The 27,772-nt window shown below is 39.7% G+C and overlaps 2 protein-coding genes across 3 annotated transcripts in view; one reads left to right on the forward strand and one right to left on the reverse strand.

Moving 5' to 3' along the window:
* The window catches only part of GLS (glutaminase), a 69,862-nt gene extending 65,430 nt beyond the window's left edge, over positions 1-4,432 (forward strand). Inside the window, exons 16-18 of the mRNA XM_015596550.2 lie at positions 170-246; positions 332-395; positions 3,100-4,432. Coding sequence (XP_015452036.1) covers positions 170-246; positions 332-395; positions 3,100-3,256 — 298 coding nt within the window. The 3' untranslated portion in view covers positions 3,257-4,432. The remainder of the gene's footprint in view (positions 1-169; positions 247-331; positions 396-3,099) is intronic.
* Positions 4,433-9,737: 5,305 nt separating this feature from the next.
* The window catches only part of STAT1 (signal transducer and activator of transcription 1), a 36,655-nt gene continuing 18,620 nt past the window's right edge, over positions 9,738-27,772 (reverse strand). Inside the window, exons 11-24 of one of the 2 annotated variants that reach the window (XM_006921294.3) lie at positions 27,407-27,466; positions 26,113-26,142; positions 25,931-26,024; positions 24,679-24,720; positions 23,361-23,444; positions 22,831-22,929; positions 21,540-21,675; positions 20,123-20,172; positions 19,316-19,410; positions 18,306-18,451; positions 16,651-16,836; positions 15,595-15,670; positions 14,594-14,696; positions 9,738-10,919 (exon numbers count right to left, since the gene is read on the reverse strand). In XM_006921294.3, coding sequence (XP_006921356.1) covers positions 10,905-10,919; positions 14,594-14,696; positions 15,595-15,670; positions 16,651-16,836; positions 18,306-18,451; positions 19,316-19,410; positions 20,123-20,172; positions 21,540-21,675; positions 22,831-22,929; positions 23,361-23,444; positions 24,679-24,720; positions 25,931-26,024; positions 26,113-26,142; positions 27,407-27,466 — 1,216 coding nt within the window. In that variant the 3' untranslated portion in view covers positions 9,738-10,904. The remainder of the gene's footprint in view (positions 10,920-14,593; positions 14,697-15,594; positions 15,671-16,650; positions 16,837-18,305; positions 18,452-19,315; positions 19,411-20,122; positions 20,173-21,539; positions 21,676-22,830; positions 22,930-23,360; positions 23,445-24,678; positions 24,721-25,930; positions 26,025-26,112; positions 26,143-27,406; positions 27,467-27,772) is intronic. The other variant, XM_025039323.1, reaches the window with a different exon arrangement.

A 27,772-nucleotide genomic window follows, 5' to 3' on the forward strand; every position in this document is an offset into this window, starting at 1 on the left:
AGTGGCATCTCCAAGGTGCTTGTGCGCCGGTTCCCATTAATGAGTCTGCTGAGGGATGGCACCTGTCTCACAGAGCCTTAGACTGAACTGCTGGAGTCAATGTTATGACTGTGAATTAAATTTTACATTTATATATATAAAATGAATAGCTGTGCTTCCAAATTTTCAGATTTGCTTTGTCAGCCATGGATATGGAACAGCGAGACTACGATTCTAGAACAGCACTCCATGTAGCTGCTGCAGAGGGTAATTATGTGAACCTCTTGTCTATTTCTTTTTTCACTTAATTTCTACTCAATACTAAAATCCACTTGTTTTGTTTTGGATATAGGTCACGTCGAAGTTGTCAAATTCTTGCTGGAAGCCTGCAAAGTAAACCCTTTCCCCAAGGATAGGTGAGCACCAATGTTACCTTCTAACGTATAACTGGCAAGTCAGTGTTTTATTATGCAGGGGCATAATGGTTGCGATGATAAAATCACTGGGTATATATTGGAGACATTCTAGAACTTGGTATGGTGCCTTATAAAGGCAACAACAAAACCTTGTTTCTGCTAGGAAGATCGTTTTCCCTCCCATATCCAATTTCTTCTCTAGGAATAGTCTCTTATTTAGACTTTTTTCAGTTTGGTTTGACTGTCAGTCAATACACTGTATGACAAAAACAAGTCATTGTGTTTGGAAAGAGAAAAATAGGAATTTTGCCCTCACGGGGTTTTTAACTTCACACGATAGACAAGATAGACGTTTACAGGAGCATATTTTAAATGTATAAGAAAATTACTGTTGTAGAACTCTAAAGTGAATATATTGGAGTTTGTTGAAACTCCGGGATTTGGTTGGAGTCAGTTTTAGAAGGCTTTGTGGAAACTGGATTTTAATCAGTGCTTTGGGGAAGAGACAAGGTTTGATGGCACAGAAGGAAGAGAAGGGCCCTCTATCTACAGTGGGCAAAATCTGCCTGGAATATATTGTTCCTGTCCCTTTTGCTCCAGATAGTGAACTGCAATTCATCCTGCAGTTTAAGTGCTGTCCACCAACTGGACAGTCAAGGGCAGGATAAGACTGCAGCTTATGTATATTCAAATATTCTTAAAGTCTGTATTCACATACTTGCACATTGTGTAACTGGACTTATATAACTGGACGAGCCAGTGAGTGATGAGAAAAAAGGTTTAGAAGAATGGAAGGAAAAAATAGTTGATGGAGAGATTTGATATTATTGAGGTTAGCTTGGATCATTGAGGACTGTATTAATTTTGGAGCATGATTATCCTGTAGTTATTAGATCTGTTTGGTAAGGTTTTACTATTTTTAAATGAGGGGGTTGGCCTTTATTAGTTCAGCTTGCAAGAAATGCAGAAAAGTTATGATGTCAGTGTCTGAAATTGTTAGCAATTTTCTAAGTGTGGTAACACTTTGGTTATCTAAGATCATTCCCTTCATTGGCAGTATTCTAAAACCTCATGTTACGGTGACAGTCCTCCCTTTTGTCCCTAAATATAATGCCCATACCAGCTCTTTCTAGAGCAAGAAACTGAAAAGTGTTTCCCTCCACACCCATTTATAATCCCACCTAAAATACTATTTAACACATGCTGGAAATATTTACTTTGCTTTGTATATTTAAGGACTGAAGTATTTTTGTTTTGCCCTGACCTCTAGGAATGTGGAAGTACTGATCTGATAGGCAAAAGTTAGCTAAGTCGGAAACTTGGTAATGTAAGTTAGACCAAGACAACTCTCTTCGCTATTTCATGAAATTAGTTTCACCTCAAATTGCAAAACAGGCTTGAGCGAATTTAGTGTATTCTCTAAAGTTGATACGTTTCATTATTTCATGGAAGAAGAGTTATAAAAAAGATAACTTGCAGTTAACATTGTTTTTTTCCAGAAAGACATAATTATATGCTGTAGATGACTGAAAAGTATCCCCCAACTCCCGGTTTAAGGCCATTCTCTAAATAAAGGCTGAGATAGAAGTAAAAGGCAACCTTAAGTCAGCTTTTTTTTTGTTTGTTTTTTTGAGGGGAAAAAAAAAGATACACGTAAAATGTTACTTACCTGATTTTAAAAAACTAAGAACAGGTTACCAAACTATCCAAAAATATTTTTAACATGAGACTATTTAAAAAACTTTTCATATCCATATATTACGACCTCCTTAGGATGGTAAAGGTTAAGGACAAAGATGGAAAAGAAAGAAGAATAAGAAAGGAAAACCGGAATCTGGTGAGAGCGGCTCACGAAAAACTGGAGTCAGAGAGTCTGCTAGCCATGGAGAAGGGACATGAGTAGAGCGAGATGATGAGAGAGAGGCTTGACAATCTGTGAAGCATTAGGGAACTAATTATCATACTGTCATTTACTTAGGGTGTGTTTCATAGTCTTGTCTCCTTTTTCAAAAGACTAATTAGCTGATTTACTACTACTGACAACCCTTCATTTCTTCTTCAGTCCTCACCTGTTTCCCTCTAAAGAGCACAGCCCCAGAAACACACTGTGGAAAGGGTATTCTTCCTGTTGGGTAGTGGTCCAGGAGAGGCTCTGGGTTCCCATTCTTACCAGAGATGATGAAAATTCTTCTGGGGTCAGTCTTGCTCCCACAGTGTATGTTTGAGTCCTAATGAGGCCATGGTTATTTCTAGACCTCTGAGATTTATTGTGATTTTCAACTGACAGGAACACAAATTTTCTATCAAAGTTAAGATGATGAACGTTATTTATCTGAATTTTCTTTCACATTTTATTTAAAGAGAAGTCCTTTGAGTTTTTCATGAAGTTAAAATTCCAGAATCTAGAGAAGTCTACGGAATCTGTCAACACTAGAACTTCCCCTCCATAAAGCCCTGAGATGTGTGAACAAGATCTTTTTGTAGAACACATTTTTCTCTTCCTTCTCATATCCCAAAGTTGTCTCTGAGGCCACTCTTTGAATTATAAATCCTTTTCTGTATTTCAATTAATTTTTACTTTTATTATTAAAATGGCTAAATCTGAATGGCCCTTCAACCTGTATTTAAAATCTAAGAATACTGGATTATCGTGTTTGTACAGAAATTAGCTAATGACCCGGCCCATGCTGCACTACTTCTTTAGGTGGAATAACACTCCCATGGATGAAGCACTGCACTTCGGGCACCACGACGTGTTTAAAATCCTCCAGGAATACCAAGTCCAATACACGCCTCAAGGAGATTCCGACAATGGGAAGGAAAATCAAACCGTCCATAAGAATCTCGATGGACTCTTGTAACGGTCTGAAGCCCAAGATTTAAATCACTTACCTATGTAATTGTGGAGAATGATTATGAAGAACATGTGCATTTCTATCTGGTAGTGATGTATATTTTACAATATTTGTCATTTCAGTGTTACTGGAGTTTTCTTCATTGTACACACAGGACAAAACTGATCTCTTTGGGAAAAAAATAGAAATAAAACAATCTCCCTCCATAATGTGAGCAATATTTACCTCGTGCAATGTATAATTTGATGTAAAAGAAATGTTACCAATGCTAGCTTAACTGTGTGGTCTTCATGATTTATTTTTGTTTTTTGTGAATTTTCAGTTTATGGTGATAATCTGCTGATATGCATTTATAAATTAAGCTCTGTTATGCAGCTTGTCCAAATGGGTCAAGGCTGCCTTTAGAAGCAAAATAAGTGTGATTTTCATGACTTCAAATATAGATTTAGTTTGAGTGTTTGGACAACTATATGCACTTATGGTTGTGTGTGTTTAAAATGTCTCCCATCACCCTAGCTTCATGACATGACTTTAAAAATTACAATAGTTAACAAACTATTAGTAGGATAGACCAATTCTGATTAGACTTTATCAGGGAATCTGTTTAAGGTATGTTTGGTGACCAAAACTTATGTGTGAATGTAGTTATAATACTTTTGAAAAAACTTCCTTTTTCTATATCTCCTTTGTCCAGCTTTTCTTCCCAGACATTTAGCTATTTTGCCTCTTTCCTTTAGCTGGGAAAGTAGGTGCTGACATACTATGCAGTTTTCATTTTTCCACAGTAAGTCAGAAAATGCTTCATTTTTTGGCATCTGAGCTATAAGTATGCCATCTGTCTATAGGAAATGAACTAGAGACAAATTATTAAGCTTAGTACAAATTAGTAAAATCTATCAGCCTAAAGAAGAGATGTGCTACTTCAGCTCTTTCAAGAAGATATTTTTCAGCTTCCAGGATAAAGATAAATCAGAAGTGCTGTAAGTTACCAAAGTTATTGTGATGGTATAGGAACCGCTACAGATAACATTTGTTTTTAAACCTGTCAGTAAAAGTCTGCATCAAGATATTTGTTATATTTGGGGGACCACTAGATCACTCCAGTTTTTTCCTGAATCTCTCTTGTATAATTTTTGATGGACGTTACAGTTTAATAATAAGAACAGGCGATTTCACCTTCAATGGAGGCCCATCTCTTCTTTTTGGTGAGGAACTGCACACATACTTTATCGTATTGTACCTCAGAGGTAAAGAGTTATGTTAATGAGGATTTCTGATATTAGGCACACATACAGGCACAGGCACACAAACACAGAAATGGACTCCTTTGAAGCTGAGTTTAGTGAAATGAGCAGAAACCTCAACCACACAAACGCTAGTTGTTAATATAGCAATTCCTCCCCCCACCCCTTTTTTATGAGCACACACGGCTGCTTTCAAGCTTTATCATGCCTAATGGCCCCTTTCCCACTCTAGCAAGCCTCCAGGTGTTTCAATTTTTGCTTCCAGTCTAAGTCAGTGGCTTCCGCCATCACCCTCCTATTCCCTAGTAGGTGCCTCCTTTAGTAGAACCATGGCCAGTGTTCCTTAACTGAGCTCCATCAGGCACGAAGCCATCCCATGTGTGTGCTTCTGTGAGGAATAAGGTGGGTGGGCACCCAGCCCTGCTGCTGTCTGTGTTCCTGCCCGCAAAACCTATCAAGCCATGTAGACAGGTAGTATTTGCAAAATAATACAGAGGAACAGCATTATCCCCAAAGATATTATGGGTAGATCCTTTTGAATTAACATCAATTGAAATAACTGCTCCAACAGCAGCTTGCTTTGTGTGATTAGAATGACACATTAAGATGGTTCAATTGTGTGGCTTAAAGATTACCAATGATTTTGAGGCTTGCTTTAATAAAAAGAGGTTCTATCTATTATTTGGGAACAAAGATAGTTTTCATCTTTTCTCAGATCAAAACTACTTGGTAAAATTTTTGTGGTTTAAATTGTGAACTTCTTTACCCATAAGGTTATTGATGACTGTCTACTGGTTCCTGCTCTGGCTGTTTGCTGGTGGCTGATAATAATGAGTATATTTAAATGCTTTTGACTGTGCTGTTCACTGCTGCCATCAGTATACTCCAAAGATCTTTTTGTTTTGGCTTTAGGATCATATGTGCTTTTTTTCTGTATCATGAGAGCTCTATATGATCATGTTTATTTAAAGCTTTGTATACCTTGTTGTTTTTGCTGGTCTCAGTTCTAATGATCTCATCTTTGGGTGTGATGCGCTGTACCCCATGCTGCCCCCACTGCCCTTTAACTGCAGAGCTGGATTAGCTATTGACCATTTGATGCTCTTGTCTGTCTGGCAGAGACTGAATGACCAGATGTTGGATTTAGATTCTTTCTGGGGATTGTACAGCTATGAATGTAATGTATTTGCCGCCAGAACCTCCCAAAGTGAATCTAATCTTAAAATTATAAGTTGTAAGTATTCTGAAATTGGGAAATATTTATTTTAAATGAAATCAGGTAGTGTTGCTTTTTACAGCATAATAAATACATGTATCAAAAAAAAAAACTGAAATTTTTTTTTTTTTTTTTTTTTTAACAACTAAGATTTTCTCTTACATCACTGGGTTAGGAACTCTACTGAACACAGGGACTGTGTCTAGTTGGTTCAAATCCATTTCTAATGCTTACTGTGAGCCAGGTACTATGCAAGGTGTCAGGTGGGGTTACCTGACACCTGGTTAGGATGAGAATCCTGTATGGAGTTAATCCTTGAAGGTGAGAAGATGGGTAGGCACATGTCTAGTCCCCTAGAAGCTAACACTATCCTTTTACAGTTAGTAAGTGCTCAGTAAATATTTGTTGACTTGAATCATTAAACATGTTCTTTGCTGGGAGGGATTCTTAACCTCCTTTAAAGGGGACAGGGATCATTTTCACAAAGCCTTGACATCTCTTTGGGGAGCTGAGCCTACTGCTACTGCCACACCAGGGTCTAAGCAGATCCAGCTGAACTGGTAAACTGCAGCTCCAGACTGGGTATGTGGAATGGCATTCGCTTCCAATGCAGGAAACCCCTGATCCCCAGGTTTAGAGTTAGCGTATGGTTTCCCAACCATAAAGTACACAAACACCATGGCTGTCCAGTGTCAACGATCAAAGCTGTTTGTCACAAAGTAATTTGCTTTGTTATAGCAGTCAGTGTTAATCTGTCTGCATTATTAACATTTTGAAACTGGAAGAGACACCAGAAATTTCTAAGTGAATCCCACTCCTTTACAGATGAAGCTGAGACCAAAGAGTGGGCTGTAACACAGAACTTAGTCCCACGTTCTTTCCCTGCACCCTACCACACGGGGCACACTATGGAAGGAATATCTAGCTACTGGCGTTATTAGCTCAAATCTTGCCTCTGTGGAGTCTTGAGGAGAATCATAAACGCTACAAAGTTAAGTCTTACAGCACGTGGTGAACTTGAGCTATGCATATGCACATCCGCAGATAGGAGCATAACATCAATGCAGAGGAAAAACATGAATGAATAATTCCAAATATAGAAACATTAAGAAATACTTATTCTTGATATAACATGATTTTATTTTTGTGCGATTTGTTTTAGGGGCTGGGGTAATCTTCCTAATTTTACTTGCTAACCCTCATAGAAAACTGAGTAAATTTGTAAATCATAAACCAGATAGCACAGGGAAGTCGCCCAAGAATGTATCAGGTGGTATTTAAAAAAAAGGCTTTTGGAGGAAGGGGTAATTTATAGTTATATATGGAAAGGATGTGATTTACTAGAAGACTAGGGAAGGTATGTGTTTTGGGATGGGAAGGATTAGAAAATTAAGTCAATTATTAAAAAGGGGCAAAGATTGGATGTTTCATTTCTGTTCCAGAGCCTGAACCTGACTCCAGGCCTCTGTGTGCCCCAGGCTTGCCCCTGCTCCCTCTCCAAATAGTCAATGAAGAGTACTAGGCAGTGAGTCCGCCAAGCAGTCATTATAGCCAAAGAATATCAAGACTGCTTCAGTCCTGTACAAGAAATGGAGAAAGGCTGCAAACAGACACCAACACTAGGGTGTTAAAGTGGTATGACAGCCTTAAGAAATATAGAATTTACATAGTTTGATAATAGGTATTTGACAGCTTTCTGTCAAAGGTACCTTTTAGGAACCTTATATTCTTTGTATAACCAATATAAATTTAATAAGGAAGTTTAAAACTGCTTAAGTATGGTTCTTTTTTTCAATTGGTCAAACAAGATATTTAATTTGTCAGTATAGCAAACACATAACTTGGTTAGTTCACCAAAACTGAGAAGCTGAGTATTATTAAGTCAGTATTATTTAAGAACTATACAAACTCATCTCAGAAGGATCCAAAAACAATATTGATTATCTTATCTTTAGCCTTACTAAAACTGCTTAAAAACTGCCAGTTATTTGAAATTATTTATATTTTTATATAACATTTAAATTTGTATAGCTTTTGGCTATATTTGCTTCACAAAATCTTAAGTTTTAATAAGCTGATTGTACTAGAACATATGATCCAGTATCTCAGAACATATTAAGCCCCACAAAAGCAGGGATCTTTGTCCATTTTTGTTTACCAATGTTTCCCAAACATCTAGAATAGTGTCTGGCTCATGGCAGGTGCTCAATATAAATATATCTGATGAACTAATAAAGGGATAACCAAAAGAAGCCATTCAAGTAATGCTATTCCCTTACTTTGGGAATAGCATCCCAGTTCAAAAAGTAGGTACCAGATTTTCAAAACAATTTCCAGTTTTTTCCTGTTTTCCCTCGGATAGTCAAACGTGAAAGGAGCACTATATTCCTTAAGACTTGATATTCCACTTTAGCTTATAGTAAATAAACAGATTTTACTCACTGAATGCCAGGTAAATAGTAAAATCTATTTCTTGCTATCTCAGAAAACTCCCTTTCCCCAGGTATTACATATAATCTCTATGCTTATGAAACATCCTACAAACACCATATAAGAAATACTCTTAAAACAATAAATACTCCTAAAACAAAGACACATCCCTAAGCCAGAATCTACTTAGTGACTTCTTATAATGACTAATTATGTAAGAATACAAATTTATACTGGCAAGCCAGAGCATTATCTACTTTACTCCTTGGAGAAATACAGCTCTCAATCATTATGAAGAAACTTTTACACTTCCTAGATGTAAATACTGCAGATATGGAGATGAGAATGATCATATTTATCAAGCTGTCTACCACTATTCTTCGATAACTTTTCAAACAATAGTTACGTCTAACTTGCCAGATTTATGTCTAACTTGGTGATTATGTCTCACACTATTTTTTTTCTAGCACACAGTGACTTTTGCTTTGAGAAGGTCACAGCTTTTTGGCTTATGACATTTTAGGAGAAAAAAATGGCACCTTTTGTGTGGTTGCAGTAACTTCTCAGTAATGACTCATCTAATCATGGAGGTATGGATTACAGATGGCTGCATATGTTAAATTTTAACATATACGTTAAAATTTAAAACTTACATTAGCAGTACTGAAATTCATTTTAAAATAGGTGCCAAATTATTTGTGTATTTGGAGGCTGCTGGAGTTACCAAGCAAGACCAAAGTACCTTTTTGTGTTTGTTTGCTTTTTATGGCACCCATTACAGCTTGCTCCAACAATGTTTTCTCTCTGATCTCTTCCACTGACCTATCTTAATCTGCCATAGCAATTCTGGTGACAAGCAGGATAGGAAAGGGCAACACTTAGGAATTTTGTTGTTTAGAATAAAGGCAGACATATTTTTATGTTTAATCGTAAGTAAAAAAAAAAAAAAAAAAAAGAATGAGGAAAGCACCACACTTATACGTACTGCCAGTAACCTTTAAAATCTTTACACCAAGTGCTATTAAGAAGAGACTAACACTAGCATTTTAATACTTCTGAAAAGTAAACAAAGTCTCTCGCTAGTGCAGTAAAATGAAACATGCCAAATCACTCTTAAGGGCAAAAATATACCAAATAAACACCAGCAATTAGAATAGTATTTTCTTAATGTTGTCTTCTTTGTTCTTTCATCATTTCAATTTAAAAAGTCAATGCAAAACCCGGTCAGGTTCATGACATCTTACGTAAAAACTGAGAGGAAGCCTTAATTTGTGTTCAGTACAAAGTACATGTGCATATATTTAATGCAATACATATACTTTAGCTTTAATTTTAAAATAGACTTCAAGAAAACTTTATCTCCACCAGAAAAATACAGCATTTACATAGTATTATCATTACGGTGGTGACAGTCAGAAAAGAAGATGCAGCTACAGAGACAGCAGTCTATGAAAGTTATTTGAAAAACACTGGCAAATCCATACCCCAAACCACTTTTTTTGCGTTAGTACCAAGTGAAGGAAGAAGGTAAGTAATGTCACACACTTTGCAAAACATCACCCACTCAAAAAGGGGTACAGAAAAAGCACAGGAGAGATAATGGAACCATTTGCAAATGTATTTGTCAGAGAAACACATTTATCAGTGAAAAATATGCAATTTTCAATGCAGTTACACAGGACGAGTTTTCAAATTATTTGAATTTAATTATCTCTGGTTAATGATTTGTCAGTTACTATTTTTTCTTCTCAGTTTGGAAATGTTCTGACTAATAGACTAAATTCCAGCTAATGACAATAAAAACGAATTAACCCATTTAGGAAACATGAATTAAATTTCCAAGTTTGTCTACATCTATGATTTCAACTTTTTGAAAAATAATAAGATTTACCTTGAGAGCGCTGTCTCCCTTGATAAAACTCCCTTAATAGCCTGGCTCCCTTGATAAAACTGTGAAGACAATTCATTTACTAGTGACCATAATGAAGGCAGAATATATTTAGCTTTGGATATTCAAGTTTAAGCAGAAATTACTACTCCTAAATTTGGAAAATGTATTTCCTTCTATTGATATTAGCCAGTATCATAAAGCCATAACAAATAGAGGAGCTACTTCGCTCAAGAGAGAGAATTTATCTTTTGCTCTAGATAAGAAGGAAGATACAATAAAATACAGAACACAACCTTTATCCCCTGCCCAGTTATGGGATGGCTACCTTTGAAAAAGAGTTGATGTAATTCTAGATAAACTTAGCTTTGAACTATTTCATAGGTAAACCAATGGAAAACTTCCAGCCATATTCAAAACAGAACAAATAAAAATTCTCCAGAACAGAAATTTGCCAATCCTATACCCAGAAGTTCCCCCAAAGAACCATGTGATCTCTCCAATAACCTGTAACAGTTGGGCACTGACTTCATGCATAGTGTTTGCTAGATGCTGCTTAACTTCTCACCTTTCCCAAAGCACTCTCATTCTAGTAGTCCTGTTGCTTTGGGTGTATCTGGATGTTTTTCTTTTGTAAAATCCACTCTGTGGAGAAGGCCTTCCACTTTTACCTTTAATTAGATGCATGAAGCCCTGCAGAGTAACAGATGTTTCTGAATTAGGCAAAACTCCACTTGCTATCAACAGGCTGCAGCAAATTTGTTGGCCTTTCTTTCATTTCCCTAGAAACACAGGATGTGAAGAAACAGAATAGCAGGGGGAAATCACAGGTGGGAAGGAAAGATGTCTCCAGAGAAGATGAGAAAAATTCATGCTCTATACTGCGTTCATCTGCAAAAAGATAAAATGTGGTTAAGTTTATTACACTGATCTTATAAAATGCAGATTCATATATTTGTCATTGCTTGTCTGTTTGACAGTGGAGTGGAAGACAGTTTCAACAGCAAATAACCACCGTGTTATTAGAGGGCTTTCAGCATGGGCTGTCATTCTTCCTGGACTCATTGAGACCTTTTATATCCTCTAAGCTCACGGATTATTACTCTGCGGCCTGCTGGCTTAGTTCCGTCAACTCATCCAGGCTACATAAAGCTTTTTGCTGTTATGCAAGTCTGGGGACAGAGCAATGTGGCAAATCTGCTCATGTAAAACAGGGGTGAGGCAATGCCCAGCTGTACGCCAGACATGCAGACGGGTATGGGGGAAATGACGAATTGTCCTTAAAGGCCACTCAGGAGGAGTAACAAATCATCTTTCAGGTACAGTGTGAGAAGCAAAATCATTAGGAACCCCTCCAGAGCCTCCCGCAGTGCCTCCTGCCCAGCTACCTTGAACCGGGCACCCTGTAGGCAAGAACACCCACCTGCACTGACTCCCCATCTCACTGCCATGCTGGGCACTCCTTTTAGACCAGGTGCTCTCAACCAGGGGTGACTCTGTCCCCCAGCAGTGTGAGTCTGAAGACATGTTTGATTGTCATGACTGAGTATGGGGATGTGGAAACCACTGGCATCTAGTGAGTAGAGGCCAGAGATGCTGGTAAACATTCTACAATGCACAGGACGGCTCCCCCACAACAGGGAATCATTCAACCCAAAATACCAACAAAAACACAGCACTGGACTGTAGGCATCTTGAGAACCGAGTCAATTTTTTTTTTTTTAATCCCAAGTGGCTGGTACACAGTGGGCTCTTAGGAAAATTATTTTGGATTAAAAGCATAATAAAGGTTTGCCGTCATGTTTCAGTGTGGCTGACACTGAAAATGTGTAGTGAAGACTTTGGAGAGAGAGAGGGAGAGAGAAGGCCTGGATTCAAATCCTGTCACTGTCCCTTACAGCTGTGTGATATGGTATGTTAACCAATCTCTGTAAATCTCACAGTCCTCATGTATTCAAAGGAGGCAATAATACCTAGCAGATAGATCTGTTGAAAGGATTAAATTAGATAGCATATGTAGAGTGTCTAGCATGATAGGCGGAAAATAGTACATTAATAAATGTTCCTATTATTATCAGTTTTAACCACAGGCCTCTAGGAGAATAGACTGGTTTTCCTGTCGTCCCAGAGGAAAAAAGTTTATTGTCCAGGAAATCCAGACTAAACAAATACTCAAGTCTTGCTGCAGAAAACACTGGTGCTCTGTCTCTCTTGGACAATTTCCTCAGGAGCCTGTGATCCTCCCACTCCTGAGGGTGGCCCCAGGCGTCAACCCGTGGCCACCCTAGTCCAGAGCTGCAAGCTCCAGACGCGGCTGAAACCAGCCACCTCTACAAGAGGTTATTCTATTTCAGAGCATACGCCCTAATTACAAGGGTGGATGCTGAATGGAAATCATGACCAAGGTTGAGGACAGACTATTTGAGACAGACAAGGTAAAGTCCAGCCAGTTTGGACAATTCAACTTTTATTTTATCTAACCGGTGTTGTGCCCATATTTATAGCCTCTTTTAGCTCTTTAAATCATCTATGGCTTTAATCTGGAGAGGGGTGTGTGTGTGTAAAATAGGTTTATTTTACTCTACAAATGAAATAAATTAAATCATCTAGAATGGAATGGGATGGCTACAGGAGGCATCTAGAGACCAAAAACCACTTTTTGGCATTTATTAAGACTATTTAAATTGCTCTCAGAGTATCATTCTGAGAGCACAGAGAAAGCAATCACACTGCTTGCACAGATGGAGGGAATTAATCCATCTTATTTTCTCAAGGTCACAGGGAATAACGGTGATGACAGAGTTAGACTCTGATGTCCAAATCCCAAACACAGGCCTCTCACTCAAAGGCCACACTGCCTTTGTCATAATAAATCGGAATAAAACATAACTCAGTCCTGTGCAAACAGCTTATCTAGGGTTCATGTTCTGAATGAAGCAGCTTTTTGTAGGAGGTATTCCAGGATAGTGGACAAGACCAGGCACTCTAGAGACACACCAGGTGGATTCAAATATTCGTTCTGTTACATACTGTTTGATCTTAGACAAGTTTTGAAATTGTGGGGGATGGAGGGTTCTTTCTCCACACTTGTAAAAATAAGAACAACAACAATACCTAACAGAAGGTTGTTGTGAAGACTGAACAAATTACTACCTGTGGAGTGCCTGGTACACCGTAAGTGCTTAATAAGTGTCACCGATTAATGGTGGTGATAATGTGATGAAAATTGCTCAGGAACAACAAAGGAGTTACAAAAGATCAGCCTGTATTTTTGGTTCTGTCAATCTATCTTACATATTCTCAGTAGGCTTTATATTTATGCCATTTTTGTGTCAGATTTATAAAGCATTCTGCAGCAGAGTTGAGATCTAAATTCTAACAGAGGATGCGACCTTACAGCTATAAGAGATCCGTTTTACGCTTGTCGATAGGAACAGGACTATTTCGCTAGGACACTATAAAAGTATTTTCTTAAGTGATTTCTTTCATCCTCAGCAATCAGGAAGGTGTAAGAAAGGACAATCTCTAAAGATTTTAGCCTGTGCTTCTTCAAGTGAGGAAAAAGGATGAAGAAAAAGTTACATACCAGAAACCTGACTATAAGCAGATATTGCTAATATCATGTAAACGCATTCTGTGAACACATGGGTGTGTGACCTGAAGGTTCCAAGAGCAGCGCCCCTCCCCCACTCTCCTTTCCCCTCCCTGCCTTCCTCTCTCATTATGAGCGCCTAGTCTGTGCCAGGCAACAGGTACAGAGAGATGAAGAAAGGCCAGTAATAACTCCGAAAGGATTTAAGTATGAAATTTTTAAAAATGAACTGGAATAGTTTCATGTAGAAAAGAGCTGAAAATTAAATAGCATCAGCAAAAATTGAGCCAACCAAGAAAAAAATCTTTAACGATTTCAGGCTGACAGGTAAATAATACGATTTGATATACTGAAAAACATTCTCCCAAAGGAAGATTCGCTCTTCTGCGGACAACCCTGTTCCTATCCCTAGCATGAACTCGTTAACTGTTTCACTCCTGGAACCTTTTACCCCTGGCAAGTCCTTCGAGCACACATGCTATCAGTACAAATTAGTTCTCAAACATAAAGCAGGTGAAGCTATTTCACTGCTGCTAGCTGAGTCTCTATAATTATTGTCATTACCAAGCATTAGTTCCCTCCTTCCCTAAAAATAACACTACTTCATCCAGACACAGCACTGATATAACAGGCCAAAAGAAAACATTTCCTTATCAGAGAAATCTTAGTTCCTTAATTTTGTGACATCTCTACATGGACAACTTCAAAGTGCAGAGGGGGAACTTTTAAATGTTTGAAATGTCACTTATTTTTTGGAAGGTGCTGAATGCCAGGAATAAATATCCTGGTGATGATGTAGCTTGTCTGGGCATGAAAGCCGCCAACTCGTCATGGCTAATCTAAAAACCCCCTTCTTGGCTTTGCCAGAGGCTTCTTCCATTATCTTGCAGACAGGCCCAGGGCCTGTTGGGGTGGCCTCCCTGCCGCAGAGAGCACAGAGCACAAGTCAAAGACATGCCTGTATGGTACTCACCATATTGTCGAATTCTACAGAGCCCACGATCCGAGACACCTCATCGAATTCCTCAGGAGACATGGGGAGAAGGTTGTCTGTGGTCTGAAGCAGAGAAGGGTGACTAAAATAGGGAGAAAGGAAAAGGAAACATCAACATCCAGGTTAGGAAAGCAGTAGCGTAAACTCAGATTTCATCTTTGGCCTGTGATTGAATTGTCACATTATAGTTTTATTTCAAGTAAGTGGGTGCATTGTAAAATACATTTTAAAAAAGTACATAGATCACGGGAGGTTCCTGTCCCCAGCCCAGCCCCTTGGGAAATGCATCGGATTCTAGAGACGTGAGTGAGAAACAGTCAGACTGGAACCTGTGCCGCCTCTGCCTGGTTAACCCTGTGCGAGCATGTGCAATGTGTCACCCTGAGATGCCAATGCCTCGGGGCTCGCCCTGGCCCGATGAGCACCAGAGAAGTGTCTGGGGAGTCCCTCATCCCTACCTTGAGGTGTGTATGCAGATAAAGCTGCTCCAGAGTGTTTTTACATGAAGGCTACATCCATTCACCCCAAGACAGTGCTGCAGGCCAAATAACTGACAATGACTTTTCCAAAATTTTTTCTACCTTTTACAAAATGAAACAACAAAATAAAAGCAAGTGGAAAAAATGTAAATCATTACTTTGGCCTTTTCTAGATTGAAAAGAACTACTCTGATTGATTTTTGTTCATTTTATTCACACTTTTTCAAAGTATCAGTTTGGGGAGAACGTATATACCTTAAATACAACTTCGTGAGGTTTTTTTTGTTGTTGTTGTTGTTATTTTTTTTTTTTATAAAGGCAGTAAATCGCTGGTAGGTAGTGACACCAGGATCTCTAATTAGGATTTTTCCAAGTCCAACTGAGATGGCGGTGGCAGCAATTACAATGGAAAAGCAAAGTACAAGTATCTTCCACAGGCCCCAGCCCGGAGCAGGGCTGGCTTGAGGTTTTTAAACATGGCACTCTTCCGTGTTCACTTACACTTCAGACACAGAAATCAATTCAGTCTTGATGTATCCAGTTCCTTTAGGGCCATCGAGTTCCATCGGTTCTGGGGCTAGAAGCAAACACATCGTGTACACTTACCATTGGCAGAAGTTACACAAGAACAATCAACTTTCTCTTTGATCAAAATTTTACTCTTTTTCTTGATAGCCAGGGTAGAGCCCGTAACTTTATGGGGTTATCACCTCCCTCCCTGGGTCACCTGAAATTCTGGTGAGAACGCAGAAATAACTAGAAGAAACGGGGAGGAGAGTTGAGTATAGATGTCAAGCTGTGCGGTTTCTCGTTCCAAGGCTTAAAACCCTACAGAAGTTGGAGCCCGAAACACGTGAAGTTAAATCTGGCTTCGTGGTCCTAGTCCGGTTTGTGTAGTTACACAACAGCTGTCAGGGTAAGCTGGGGCATCTTCTCCCCAAAGTGACTGTGCTAATGTGGAGATTTCTGATTCTGAAAAATAGTTAGCTTTGTTGGCATGTTCCAAATCAGATTAGTCTAACTTGCACTTTCTAAAAAGAAGTTCAGTGAAGACTGAGAAGCAGAAGACCTGTGTTCTAAGCCTGGGTCTGCTCTTAACGATAATCACCAGTAATAACATAATCTAATAACTTAACTGGTTCACCCAGAATGAACCACTATGTTTCTCCTGGGCCTCAGTTTTCTCAGTTCTAATAGGAGCAGGCTGGCATAAATCAGCTGGCCATGGTGGTCCTACCTTTCCATGTGGAAAAAGTAATAATGTAACAAATACACAGACCAGAAATAAACTTTTCTAATACCCCTAAAATAAGAAATCATATACTCATTTCCTACAGGCCAAATAATGCATTATGTTTCAACTGCTCTGTGTTCATACCCTGTTTTCAAAGCGTGCTTTTACCAATTCAAAAAAAAGTGGTGGGCTGATGACACAGTTGGGTGGGGTTTGTGCTGGCACCTTGCACTGATAGGAAGGCAAGGGCAGTGTGTGTGATTACACCCTGTCTCTAGCAAACCTTTGGACAATGATAAGGTGAGGACACAAGCACCACTTACCTTCCTTTGGCCGGGAGTAATATTTTCCAAAGGCATGGTCTTTATCAATATTTGGATACAGATACTTCAGGGGGTTCTCTGGAATGTTTTCGGCGGCCATGACTTTGTAATTGCGAATAATATCAGGGAAAGTAACAGCAGAAAGTTCTTTCTTTGTGTAAGGTTCAACCGCATGGAAGTAAGGTTCTGAAAAAAAGAAAAGTGAAGTGAGTGCCATGGAATATCCCAAAACAATAGAGGAGAGAAACGAAACACTGCAGTTTATGGATCTGAGAGAACCTCGTAAGAACTAATCACAATCTAGGAGTTACAACACAGTATGGCTCTGTTTGTAAGTAAATTAAAATCTTTTCTTAAAAACAGAAAAAATTATAAAGGCAGACTCTACCATCAATAACATTGCATTGTCACTATTTGTCAGATATGTAAATCTAGCCAAAAAAGGTTTATTAAACACCTTTAAAAGCATGCATCTTCAGTGATATGCCACCCACAAGATCAACAACGACTTACTAATTGGATCATCTTGGTCCAAGCCATAGATTGTTACTAAAAGACAAGTTTATTTTCTGTTTGTTTTTCTTTTCATATTGAAAAGTAAGTATAATTCTTTTATTAAAACAAACAATGACCATACATAGAAAACAACTTTTAAATAAACAAAAAGATCCTATTTGCTAGCTATTTCTCTAATCCTTACATTAAGAAACCACAGTTTAAGTCACTCCTGGTCCTACTCCTGGACTTAATTAGAATTGTGCTTTTCCTAAATGATCCAGGATCTCACTTTCGGGTGCACACTTCCCAGAGGCTACTATCCAGGTGCCCTGGTGACTGTGACCTAGACATCTTAAAGTTCTGTAGCTGGCAATGCCCTGCTTAATCTTTCTGGTTGCTGACGGTTTTACAAAAGGACAGTCTCTAGCTTCTATTGTCTACACTGGGCTCTAATCCCAGCTGTTTTTTTTTAACCAGAAGAAAAAAATGAAAGGAATAAGAGAAGTATCCCATCTTTTTGCATCTTCCTACTGAACGCATAAATGTCACTGGAACATATCAGTTTTTCTTCTAGTCCTTCACACAGAGTAACACCGAAAAGTAACCAGTGTTTGTCTTTTTCATTCTCATCTCCGCTCTTCAACCTCATCTCCAGAAAACTGTGTCATAATGCTAAGGGTTTCAGAATTTTTTAGCCGTGGGTTCATTCAGTTAGATAGAAACCCAAGATATAACAAAAGATAAACTTGCAACTGCTCTGGACCCCTCTCACAAAACCTGCCACATCTGTGCCCTCCCATGTGGGATTTCCCCAGTAACACTGGAATCTTATGCCTGTGGAAAAAGGCCTTCCTCTCAAGGACTGGTCGTCAGTCACATTGACTCACATCTTTCCTCTACAGATAACAAACTAGAAAAAGGAAAGAATTTGGCCTTGTCATTTAAAAACCACCATTTGCACCATATATTCCAGGCAATGAATCACAAATATTCATGTTGATATAGTAAATCCTATTGGAGAGGCCCAGATGGGAGTAAATATAGCGCCTGTGATCTTAGGTCAAAAGCTCGTTTATTTGCACGAGTTGGTTCGTAGTGATGAAGAAGGATTTCACACACATGTATGAATTGGTATGTGGGCAGGAGCCTTCGCTTACCGCCGCCATTCTGGGACCGCTCCACCCACGTGAACGTGATGGCCCCTTCCCGGCAGCTCTCACTGAACCGCAGCAGGAACGTCCCAGGCTGCTGGTCCTTTAACAGAGCACGTTCTCGCTCCTTGCTGATGAAGCCCACGATACAGCTGGATGTATAAAGGGACAGATGGAGGTATTCTGAGGTTCAGTCATAATTTTAATTTTCACGTTAACGTACAAATCAAGATGACAAGAACTTGACAGAAGAAGGGATAAAAATCGATAGACTATTTTAGATGCTTTAAAATCTATTCAACTGACACTTCGGGAAGCATTTCACTTACCTATATATATACATACACACACACACAAACATTGGCATATATATACACACACACACACACACGCACACACACATATATATTTCCACTATCATGTATATGTATGCTGAAGTCCAAAAAAAAAATCATTAACATGGTACCAGTAGGATGCTACAGATGATCAATGAATATTTGCTGGATTAATGAGCCTTTTATTTCATTTGATGATTTTGAAGTCCAGGAAAATGTCTGAATTTATGCATCTTTTACACCGGAGAGGAAGGCTCAGACAACACATTTTCACATTCTAACACTTCTGGTCAAGTTAAAGCCTTTGTTGAAATATCAACTAACCCAGGGAATAGAGTAGATAGAAACGGTTTACTGAGTTAAAAAAGTTTTTTCTTCCTTCCTTGGAGCAAAAGATAGGTGCTCAAGAAATTTTTGTGGACTGCATGAATGGCACTCAGAGTTTTTCAAATTTAACTCTGAAAACACACATACACACACCACAAAAGAGTAAGTTTAATCTGATGAGGTTCCACTATCATGAAGCTTGGAAGGGACAAACTATAAGCCTCCATTTCTACGAGATGCATATGAGTCTTAGCAAATAATGAAGTCTGTCTGGGTCAGGCCTGTCTCAGCCATGCAATATGAGAGTGTGTACTAAAAGTACGTTTCAAAATTTTATCTATCAATGGCCCTTACCCATCATTCCAGAGGGAGAGCAGGTGTTTTTTAATGAGTTCAAGGATGCTTTCAATCCAAAGCCAGAAAGGAAAATTTTTATCATTTATATTTTCCTGCAAGTAAACAAGCGCACACATAAAGAACAAGAAAATCCAAAATACTAGTGACTTACCATGCCTCCTCCCACCATCAGATTTTAATTTGCAAAGACTGCCCAGCTGCCAGAGCTAGAGCTATCCTGTACAGAGCAGTCCCCTCCGCCTTCTTGGCATCCAGACATCAAGCTCTGTTTCCTCTGCCGCCTCTGCTTCCCTCTCCAAACAGTAGCAAGGCAGCCAGGGAATGACCTCCAGGGTGAGTCACAGAACAAAGCTGCCCTCGCACTAGTAAATTCCAGTAGCCTGTAGCTCATCGGCACTGTCTGGTGCCCCTGGCGGGGTCTCATTTTTCCTTCTAACTGGTCAGCTTGAGCTGGCTGGGGGAGCTCTCATCTGGCGGCCAGGCCATCCACGCCGGCACAGAGCACACGTTTCTCATGGACAGGGCTAAAATGCTGCCAAAAGGGGCTGGTGTGAGTGAACAGAAGACTCATTTCGGATATGAAAGAATGTTATCACCCAGGCAGGCACTTCCTGTCAGACTCACACTTGGAGACCAACCTTCTGTGCTGAAGGAAAGTAAACAACTTGCCCTAGGGGTCCTTCGGAGGCGAGCATGCCAAAATAAGCACAGTTGAGAAATGGGGAACTACCACAGTGAAAAATACGAGAACCTCAACAGAGAGCAAAAAGGACTTAAAGAGTATAAAAACCAGATAATGCCTACCTTACAGAACCTTGTCCATGGAATAAGACCATCAGGGCCAGCATTAGGACCTAAACAAATAAAAATAAGCTTTTTCAGGAAACAGAAATCATTTCTGAAGATTTGGCTGGACTGATGGCTCCTGTATTTGAGTCAACACCCATCAAAGGAAGGTTGTATGTACATGGCTTATATTCTCAGATATACTAATACTAATTAATTGCATTTTCTAGAGAAGTCTCTTATTTGGTCCCTCCCTGTGCAACATCCTTTCCCACCACCTTCCTCTCCTTCCTCAGCAGTCTTCTCCGCCAGTGATCTTAGAGTTGTTTTTTTTTTTTAATTCAAACTAAGACCAAGATCACTCTCAGATGATCTATTTAATTGACATGACTTTATAAACTTATTTTAGATATTAATTAGGCATTTCCCTCAGCCCTCCTCCAAACAGGACATGGACTCAGGAAGGTCAAGAGAAATGAGAGAGGGGAAAGAAGGCTAGGGATTATTAGCTACACAATTAAAGCAACCCGGGCCATAAGAAGTGGTGAGCCCATCATCTCTCCTCAGAACCACAAATAAGCCATTAAAGGTAGAAAATATATCTTTTTCAATTCTTACCAAATAAAGAGATGAAATATGATGATTTTTTTACTTTTTATTACATATCATAAGACCTCCATGGTGACAGAGAAGGCACTGCAGTGAGCCATTTGGTTAGGGAGAGTCCACTAGTGTCTGCAATCAATGCATGCGTTTCGATTGCACAAAAAGCAAATTTGAAGAAAAGTCACCCATGGATTTTCATAGAAATAGTGCAGATACTCCTACTCATTGGAGATCTGACCTTGACACCAGTAGCCTTTAACTGCTGAGGTAGAAGACTGATAAATCTACAGCATTAGCTACTAAAAGGGAATTATCTTCCATGGCCAGGACTCTGCCCAATTAGGCAAGACTGCTAGTTGAGAGGTGTCCTGTTGTGGACAGTGTCTCCTTCTACCTGGCCACCTGAGGCAAGAGCTCAGGTGTGTGCTGTGCAGTGGGTGGCCGCAGGACCTTATTCTTACCATCCTGGGGACTTACTTTTTTCTCCTCAAGGTTAAAAAGACTTTATCTTTCTCATCAAGGGATTTATTTTAGTCACAAGTAATATATTTTACCTAATTCAAATGCCTTTCTCTTAGGAACTCTGCTCAAAAATACTGATATGAGATAATGGGGAAATGTTTCATTTAAGTCTTTTATCAGGTCTTTATCTCTTTCCAAGGTGAGGTATAATGCCCACTTAAGTATAATAAGATGCAGCTGGAAAAGCCAACAGAGTTGAGCATTCTTCGTCCGTGAACAAATAGAGAGCAAAGAGGGGAAAAGAGCAATTAGAGATATTTTCATGAATTTCCATTTTCATATACATAAAAAGTGAATATGCTCGTACCAAGAAGTTTCTCTCCCAGCATGCTCAGCTGGTCCACATTGAGACCTCTCTTGGTGACAGAAGAAAACTGCCAACTCAGCACTTCTGAAAGCTGAGCCCATCGTGCACAAGGGGGGTTCAAGAAGAAGGACAGATTCTAGAGAGAAAACACCCAAAAAGGTTAAGGCTACTGAAAAACCATCAGTCACAAGCTAGGCACTAAAACATGAGCCTGTCCCAAAGTTCAGTTCCAGTTTCTGTGACAAACACAAGTTTTCTCGGTAGAAGAGAAACACAGTCGATTCTCATTAGCTGCAGGTTCACATTCGTCTACTCACTGAAATTTTCTTTTAACTCCAAAATCCATACTCTGGGCACTTTTACACTCATTTGCCGTTGTGCCAAGGCACAAAGCAGTGAAAAATCTGAGCTGCCCAACATATATATTTTTAGTTGAGGTCAAATCAAGTGGTGTTCTGCCTCCTTGTTTCACCTTTCACACAATAAACAAATGTCTTTTTTGAGATCTACTTAAATAGTATTGTTTTTCTGCATTTTTGTGTTGTTTCATTGGTGATTTCATTGTTTAAAATGGTCCCTAAGTGCGGCGTTGAAGGGCTGTCTAAAGTCCCTAAGTACAAGCAGGCCATGATGTGCCTTAGGAAGAAAATGCCTGTGTTAGATAAGTTTTCAGGCATGAGCTACAGTGATGATGGTCATGAGTTCAATGTTAATGGATCAACAAATGTATTAGATCAGTTATCTTTAAACAAGCACTCACATAAACAAGGTTATGTATTGACTGGTTGAGGAAAGGTTGTGACCTGAGGCTTGCAGGAACCTAATCCCATATTTGGGGTTCAGTATTTGCTAAATCAGTGTTCATTATGACTAATGGACTTAAGTACAGTGAATAATGAGAATCGACTGTAATTAATCAATAGCTTGTATCCACACTCTAAAAATGAAGCATGCTTATTTAGCCGATGTATTACGTTTTAAAAAAATAACAATAAAGGACCTTGTCCACAATAAAAGTTATATTAAATCATCTAATTCTTGAGCTTATTCAGATAGAAGGAACATCATAATTCTCACATCTAACACATATACATGCTTCACTTTTCCAGAATCATACAAGATCCTTGGCAATGCCACTTGAGTTATGTCACTTGTCCTTCAATATCTGGCCTTCAGGGGCTCTTTCAGATATGCAGTGTTCCAGTGTGATTATCTACCAGAAGGGCTGATTTGCATAACACTAGCAGGTCTTTGGCTACCCCTTAGTATGAAACAGATATGTTTTCCATACCCTGGGTTCTGTCACCAGCATGTTGTACCACAGGATGGAGGCCCAACCACTTGGGAGCTGGCTGACGTTGGAGATCACCACGACAGGCAGAGAGGTAGTCTGAAAGATGACAAAGACCTTGAAAGCATCTGAATCACAGAAACATCACCTTCAGACCACTGCGCAGCCTCAAAAACAAGCAAGGGATTACTTGTAAATTTGCATATATTTTATACTTGCAAATCTTAAAGTTATGTTCTTTTGTTCAAAGTTTGTTTTTGATATATCTTTCAGTTAAGAAATAAGTCTCAATGCTTCATATAAAAACCAATAGGATATGTCAACTGAAATAAATGCTCAGCTTATAGAATTTGAAAGTTAATTAAATTATCTACCTTTGTGAGTTGCTAAATTAAGATAGTATTAGCTGGAAAATTTCATCTTTTTTAGAAATTAGGTAAAAATCTCTAAAACAAAAATTGAGAAATAAAAAATAAATGTAACAGTCAAAATAAATAAAGTTTTCCATATCTAAATCATGAAAGTCTTACCTCGAGGTCAATGACCAAACCAGGCTGGCACAACTGGGTTTCAAAACTAAGGGAGTGAAGCTCTTCAGTAACGATGAGTGGGCCCTTAAAAAAGAAAAAGGGGGGAAAAGATTATAGGGATTCACTCACAGATTGTTCAAGAACCTGATATGTGCTACGCACGCTGTAGAAAGCCTGGGCCCAACCATCTGCAATTGAGAAGATTCTAATTTTTAATAATCTATCCCAGATTTATTTACTATAAGTATCTCAGTATTATCTCAACGACAAGATTTCTGAAATTGTGGCAAGGGTTATGGATTAAGGGAAAGAAATGCTGATAGGGAAACAGCGACCTCTAATGGGTTTACTCGTAAGACCTTCTGGCCCTCAGCCCCACTCTGCCTGGTATGGGCTGCACACTTCTGGCCCACGGGTAGGTGAGAAGTGCACACGTGGTCCAGTGTTATTATCTACCAGAAGGGCTGATTTGCATAACCCTGGCAGATCATAAAGTGCTTTGGTTTGGATAGAAATGTTACAGTTTTCAAAGTGCCTCCTACATATTGTCTCATCACACAACTTAGAACCAGAGAGGTGCAGCCACTATCCCTGCTGACAGGAGAGGAAACTAAATGAGGTCACAATGATCGTAAAGGTCAAAGCTGAACCAGGCAGCAGGGAGTCTTTACACTGCCCAGAACAGGGCTGTGCCGCGATTCGAAACGACCTCTACCGGCTGTGGTGTGGAAGGACTGCACGCGATGCGGGCAGAAGGGACGAACCGTCCCAGACCAAAACAACTGCGGATATTTTGTCCTCTGTCCCTAGCTTGTTTTGGAATGCATCATAGACATAAATCCTCAAGGATCTGGTTCTAAAAAGGAAACTGATAGAAAGATGATGCCAGAGTGGGGAATGCAAGGGCGGGAAAACCTACTCGGCACACTTGGTTTTTGGCATGGCAGTCACAAAACTGGCCTCTAGTTTTAGCTCTGACAGAGATTCCCTGTTCACCCTTAGCTAAATCCTGCAAACTTTCTGTGATTCAATTTCTTCACATGTGAAATATGAATAACACAGAACCCCATCATACCATACCCACTCCACTGGGTGGTCTGTGAGAGTCCAGTAAATTCGTGTGCAAAAACATTTGTAAACCATTAAGCATGAATGCAGAGTATTTTTACTGTTATCACAGATACACCAAGTCCCCAAGCTCATTCACTGCTCTTCCCTGCTGAGTCTGAACGCCTCTACAAGGTGTCCCCAGGGCATAGAGCCAACCTCACTGGACAGACCTAATTAGAGACCATTCACAACAGAGACAGACTCTTACCTCGTTAGTTCTGTTGCCGGCATTTTTCTGTTCCTTTAGTTGCTATAAAACAAGAAATCACCTTAGTAAATCACACAATAATGGTCAAAGTTGCTATCTGCATTTACAACTCAAACCAAAGTCAGGACTTAGAAAGAATGAGGATGTGAAGTTATTTTCAGAATGCAGAACTAAGTGATGAAACGACCCGTGAGTGTGGGTTCACGAGCAGGAGTGCCTTTCCCCAGCAGCCTGACAACATGAGCAGCACGGAGTTTGAAGGATCCCAGGGCGCTGAACCCTGCTCTCTTCCCCGTGCAACCTTTCCCTGAATGATCCCCCATCTCTTCCATTAGCTGTTCCATGTTCCCCAGGATCACGGCACAGCTTCTCTCACCCTCCACAACCCAACAGAGTCTCTCACACTGGGCCCAGCAACTCTAGGCCCAACTGGTTTCCCTCAAACACTTCAATCCTTGAAGCTTCGAAGGAGCAACTGAGGGTTTGAGAGCAGCTATGGACACCCTCAGAATCCTGGGTTTGGACTAAGGCTCTTACAGAAGGTCTAGCTTCCTGGCTTCGAGCTGGCTGGTTTGAAAGATGGTCGCCAGTGAAAAGGGAGCCTTGAACCTCCCTGCAGGCTCCGAGCCAGAGTGTTCAGAGCTCAGCACCAACACATCCTCAGAACAACTCGCATCCAGGATTTTCCAGAGGTAGGCAAGAAGGCACTGCCCACCTCAACGCCTCCTGCTAGATGTCTACTGACTGGTGGAACAGGCCCTAGTCCCCTGGAGATTAAGTGGTAGAGGCAGTAGTTGTGTAAGATCACCAGGAAGGAGAATGTGAAGAGGCTGAGGACAGACTCCTGGGGTTTGCCACACTCAGAGCGGGGAGAAGAAACAGCCAGGATGTGGGAGCAATAATAACCTTTGAGAAAATTGCAAGTCTAGAGTGAGTGATCACTGAGGTTGTGGAGGCACCAAGTACAGATGATTTATGTGTGCACTGGTTTATAGAATGTTTTACTGAGACTGCTGCAGCCCAGAAGAGGTATCTCTAGGAGAGAGACTGCAGGAAACAGAGTGAACAGTCCTGGGATAAGGAGGAGGAACTGAGATTCCCCAAGTGCTGGTGAAGTCACCAGGCACAAACTCTGGGACGTCTCCTCTCGGGGGGTTGCCTCCACATCCCACAGTGCACAAAGTACCACTCTACTGTCCAAAGTCCTAATAACCAGGCACAACGTAAAAGAGGGGAAAACTGGTCTCCCTACCAGGTGTCGAAATTCTGCTGCCAGACTTCCATTGGTGGACTCCTCCATGTTCATCACTTTTGTATGAGTGCCCAAGATGTTGAATTTTCTGAATCTAGACAACACGGGGTAGAAATACTTAAAAGGCTTGGAATCATTAAACAAAGAAGACAGTAAAATATAGTGCGAAGTACTTTACATACCCTTTTACTGTATTTCTCTCATTCACATCTCTGCCAAAAGAAAAAAATATAGATATATATATAAAATCGTGTATTTAAATTTTGAAATGAGCTTTAAAAATATAAAAGTATATGTATAAATAAAAGAGCAATAGAAAATAAATCTGTGTCTATAGTTTTTCTGCCCCTTCATTCACTCACTCATTCCTAGCACCAGCTCTGCCAAGTATCACTGGGTAATAAATCATCCAGACTGTACCGGTTTCAAGTCTAGCCCCAGTAGATCTAACACACTGCTATTCTTAGCCACTTGGAATGTGTTACCATGTGAAAATGCCCAGGCTAGCGTCTCTGAGAGATGACTGGAGAAGGGCCCAGTTATCCTAGCTAAGACCTCAGACATGTAACTAGACCACCCAGCGACAACTAAGCTGGCCCAGACCAGAAGGACCACCTACAGCCCACAGAATAAGAAAAATAATAAGTTACTGAGTTTTAAGTCACTAAGTTTTGTGACAGTTTGTTATGCAGCAAAAGCTAACTGATAAACATCGAGAACCAAATGCAATGGCAGGAAAGACAAAAGCATGGACTGTGCTATAAGGAAGAATATTGTTACAGGAGTGGAAAGAGAAAAAAGCCAGAGAAAAATTATTTAGATTATAATAAATGGTCTTAAAACTTGCAAAACCAGTGTGTCATACATATCAACAAAAGCGTTCAATATGTCAAGGACAGGGGAAGCGACCTTGTTTCTTAACATACATGCATGGTTAGCTCAGTGTTAGTCCAGGGTCTACGGGAAAAACGGGGTGGCCTGCTCCATTCAAACCCCTGTGAGAGATTCTGCCCATTCCTGGGTTCCTATTGCCCAGAAGAGAGAAGGGAGAATCCAGCAGGCTCTACACAGGTCCTCCCAAAATGCTGTCAACTTCACTCCAGAAACAACCCCATAACTGGCTGCAGAATCACTGCAGCCTGGAGGATCATCTGTCTTGTGTTTGACCAAGAGCCCCTCCTTTGGGGCTGGCCCGGGAGGAAGGTGGTGAGCCACATCCAGAGGCTTTGAGACTTGATCAATACAAGCTCAAATACATAAAACATACTCATTCTTTTGTTCATTTATAGTCTAAAAAGGCACAGGCATGTTAATACCAGCTATACAGGGGAAGTTCCAAACATCAAGAATGGGAACTATCACTTTAAATCTGCTAGGATCACCTACGAATGACCCCAGTGCGTAAGACTGTATTTGGTTAACAAAATCAGCATTTCAATAGTACATGCATCTTAGATAATATTAAATATATCTTACTTATCAAATAAGACTTTGACTTTCAAATTATAATTCAGCTCTTGCAATTTCACCAACAGTCTAGAAAGAAAAATAAAAGTCATTACTTTAAAAATTATCTATTTCGATTTATAGTAGGCCAATTGCCTACTGACAAACATTTCAATAACCCCCACTCTGTCCAGCTTTTTTGGTTATTAAAAACAATGGAACTAACATTCTTATATATCTACTTGGGTTCTTTTTTTTTTTTTTTTTTAAGAATATCTGTAGGATAAATTCCTAGCTGTGTAACTGTCAGGGCAAAACAGGAACATTAAATCCAGAGAGAGAGCAGCACTGATTTTACACTCCCCGCAGACGTTAGTGAGGGTACCTGCTTCCCTA

Source organism: Pteropus alecto, unplaced genomic scaffold, assembly GCF_000325575.1.
Source record: "Pteropus alecto unplaced genomic scaffold, ASM32557v1 scaffold3, whole genome shotgun sequence".
Classification (NCBI taxonomy): Eukaryota; Metazoa; Chordata; class Mammalia; order Chiroptera; family Pteropodidae; genus Pteropus; species Pteropus alecto.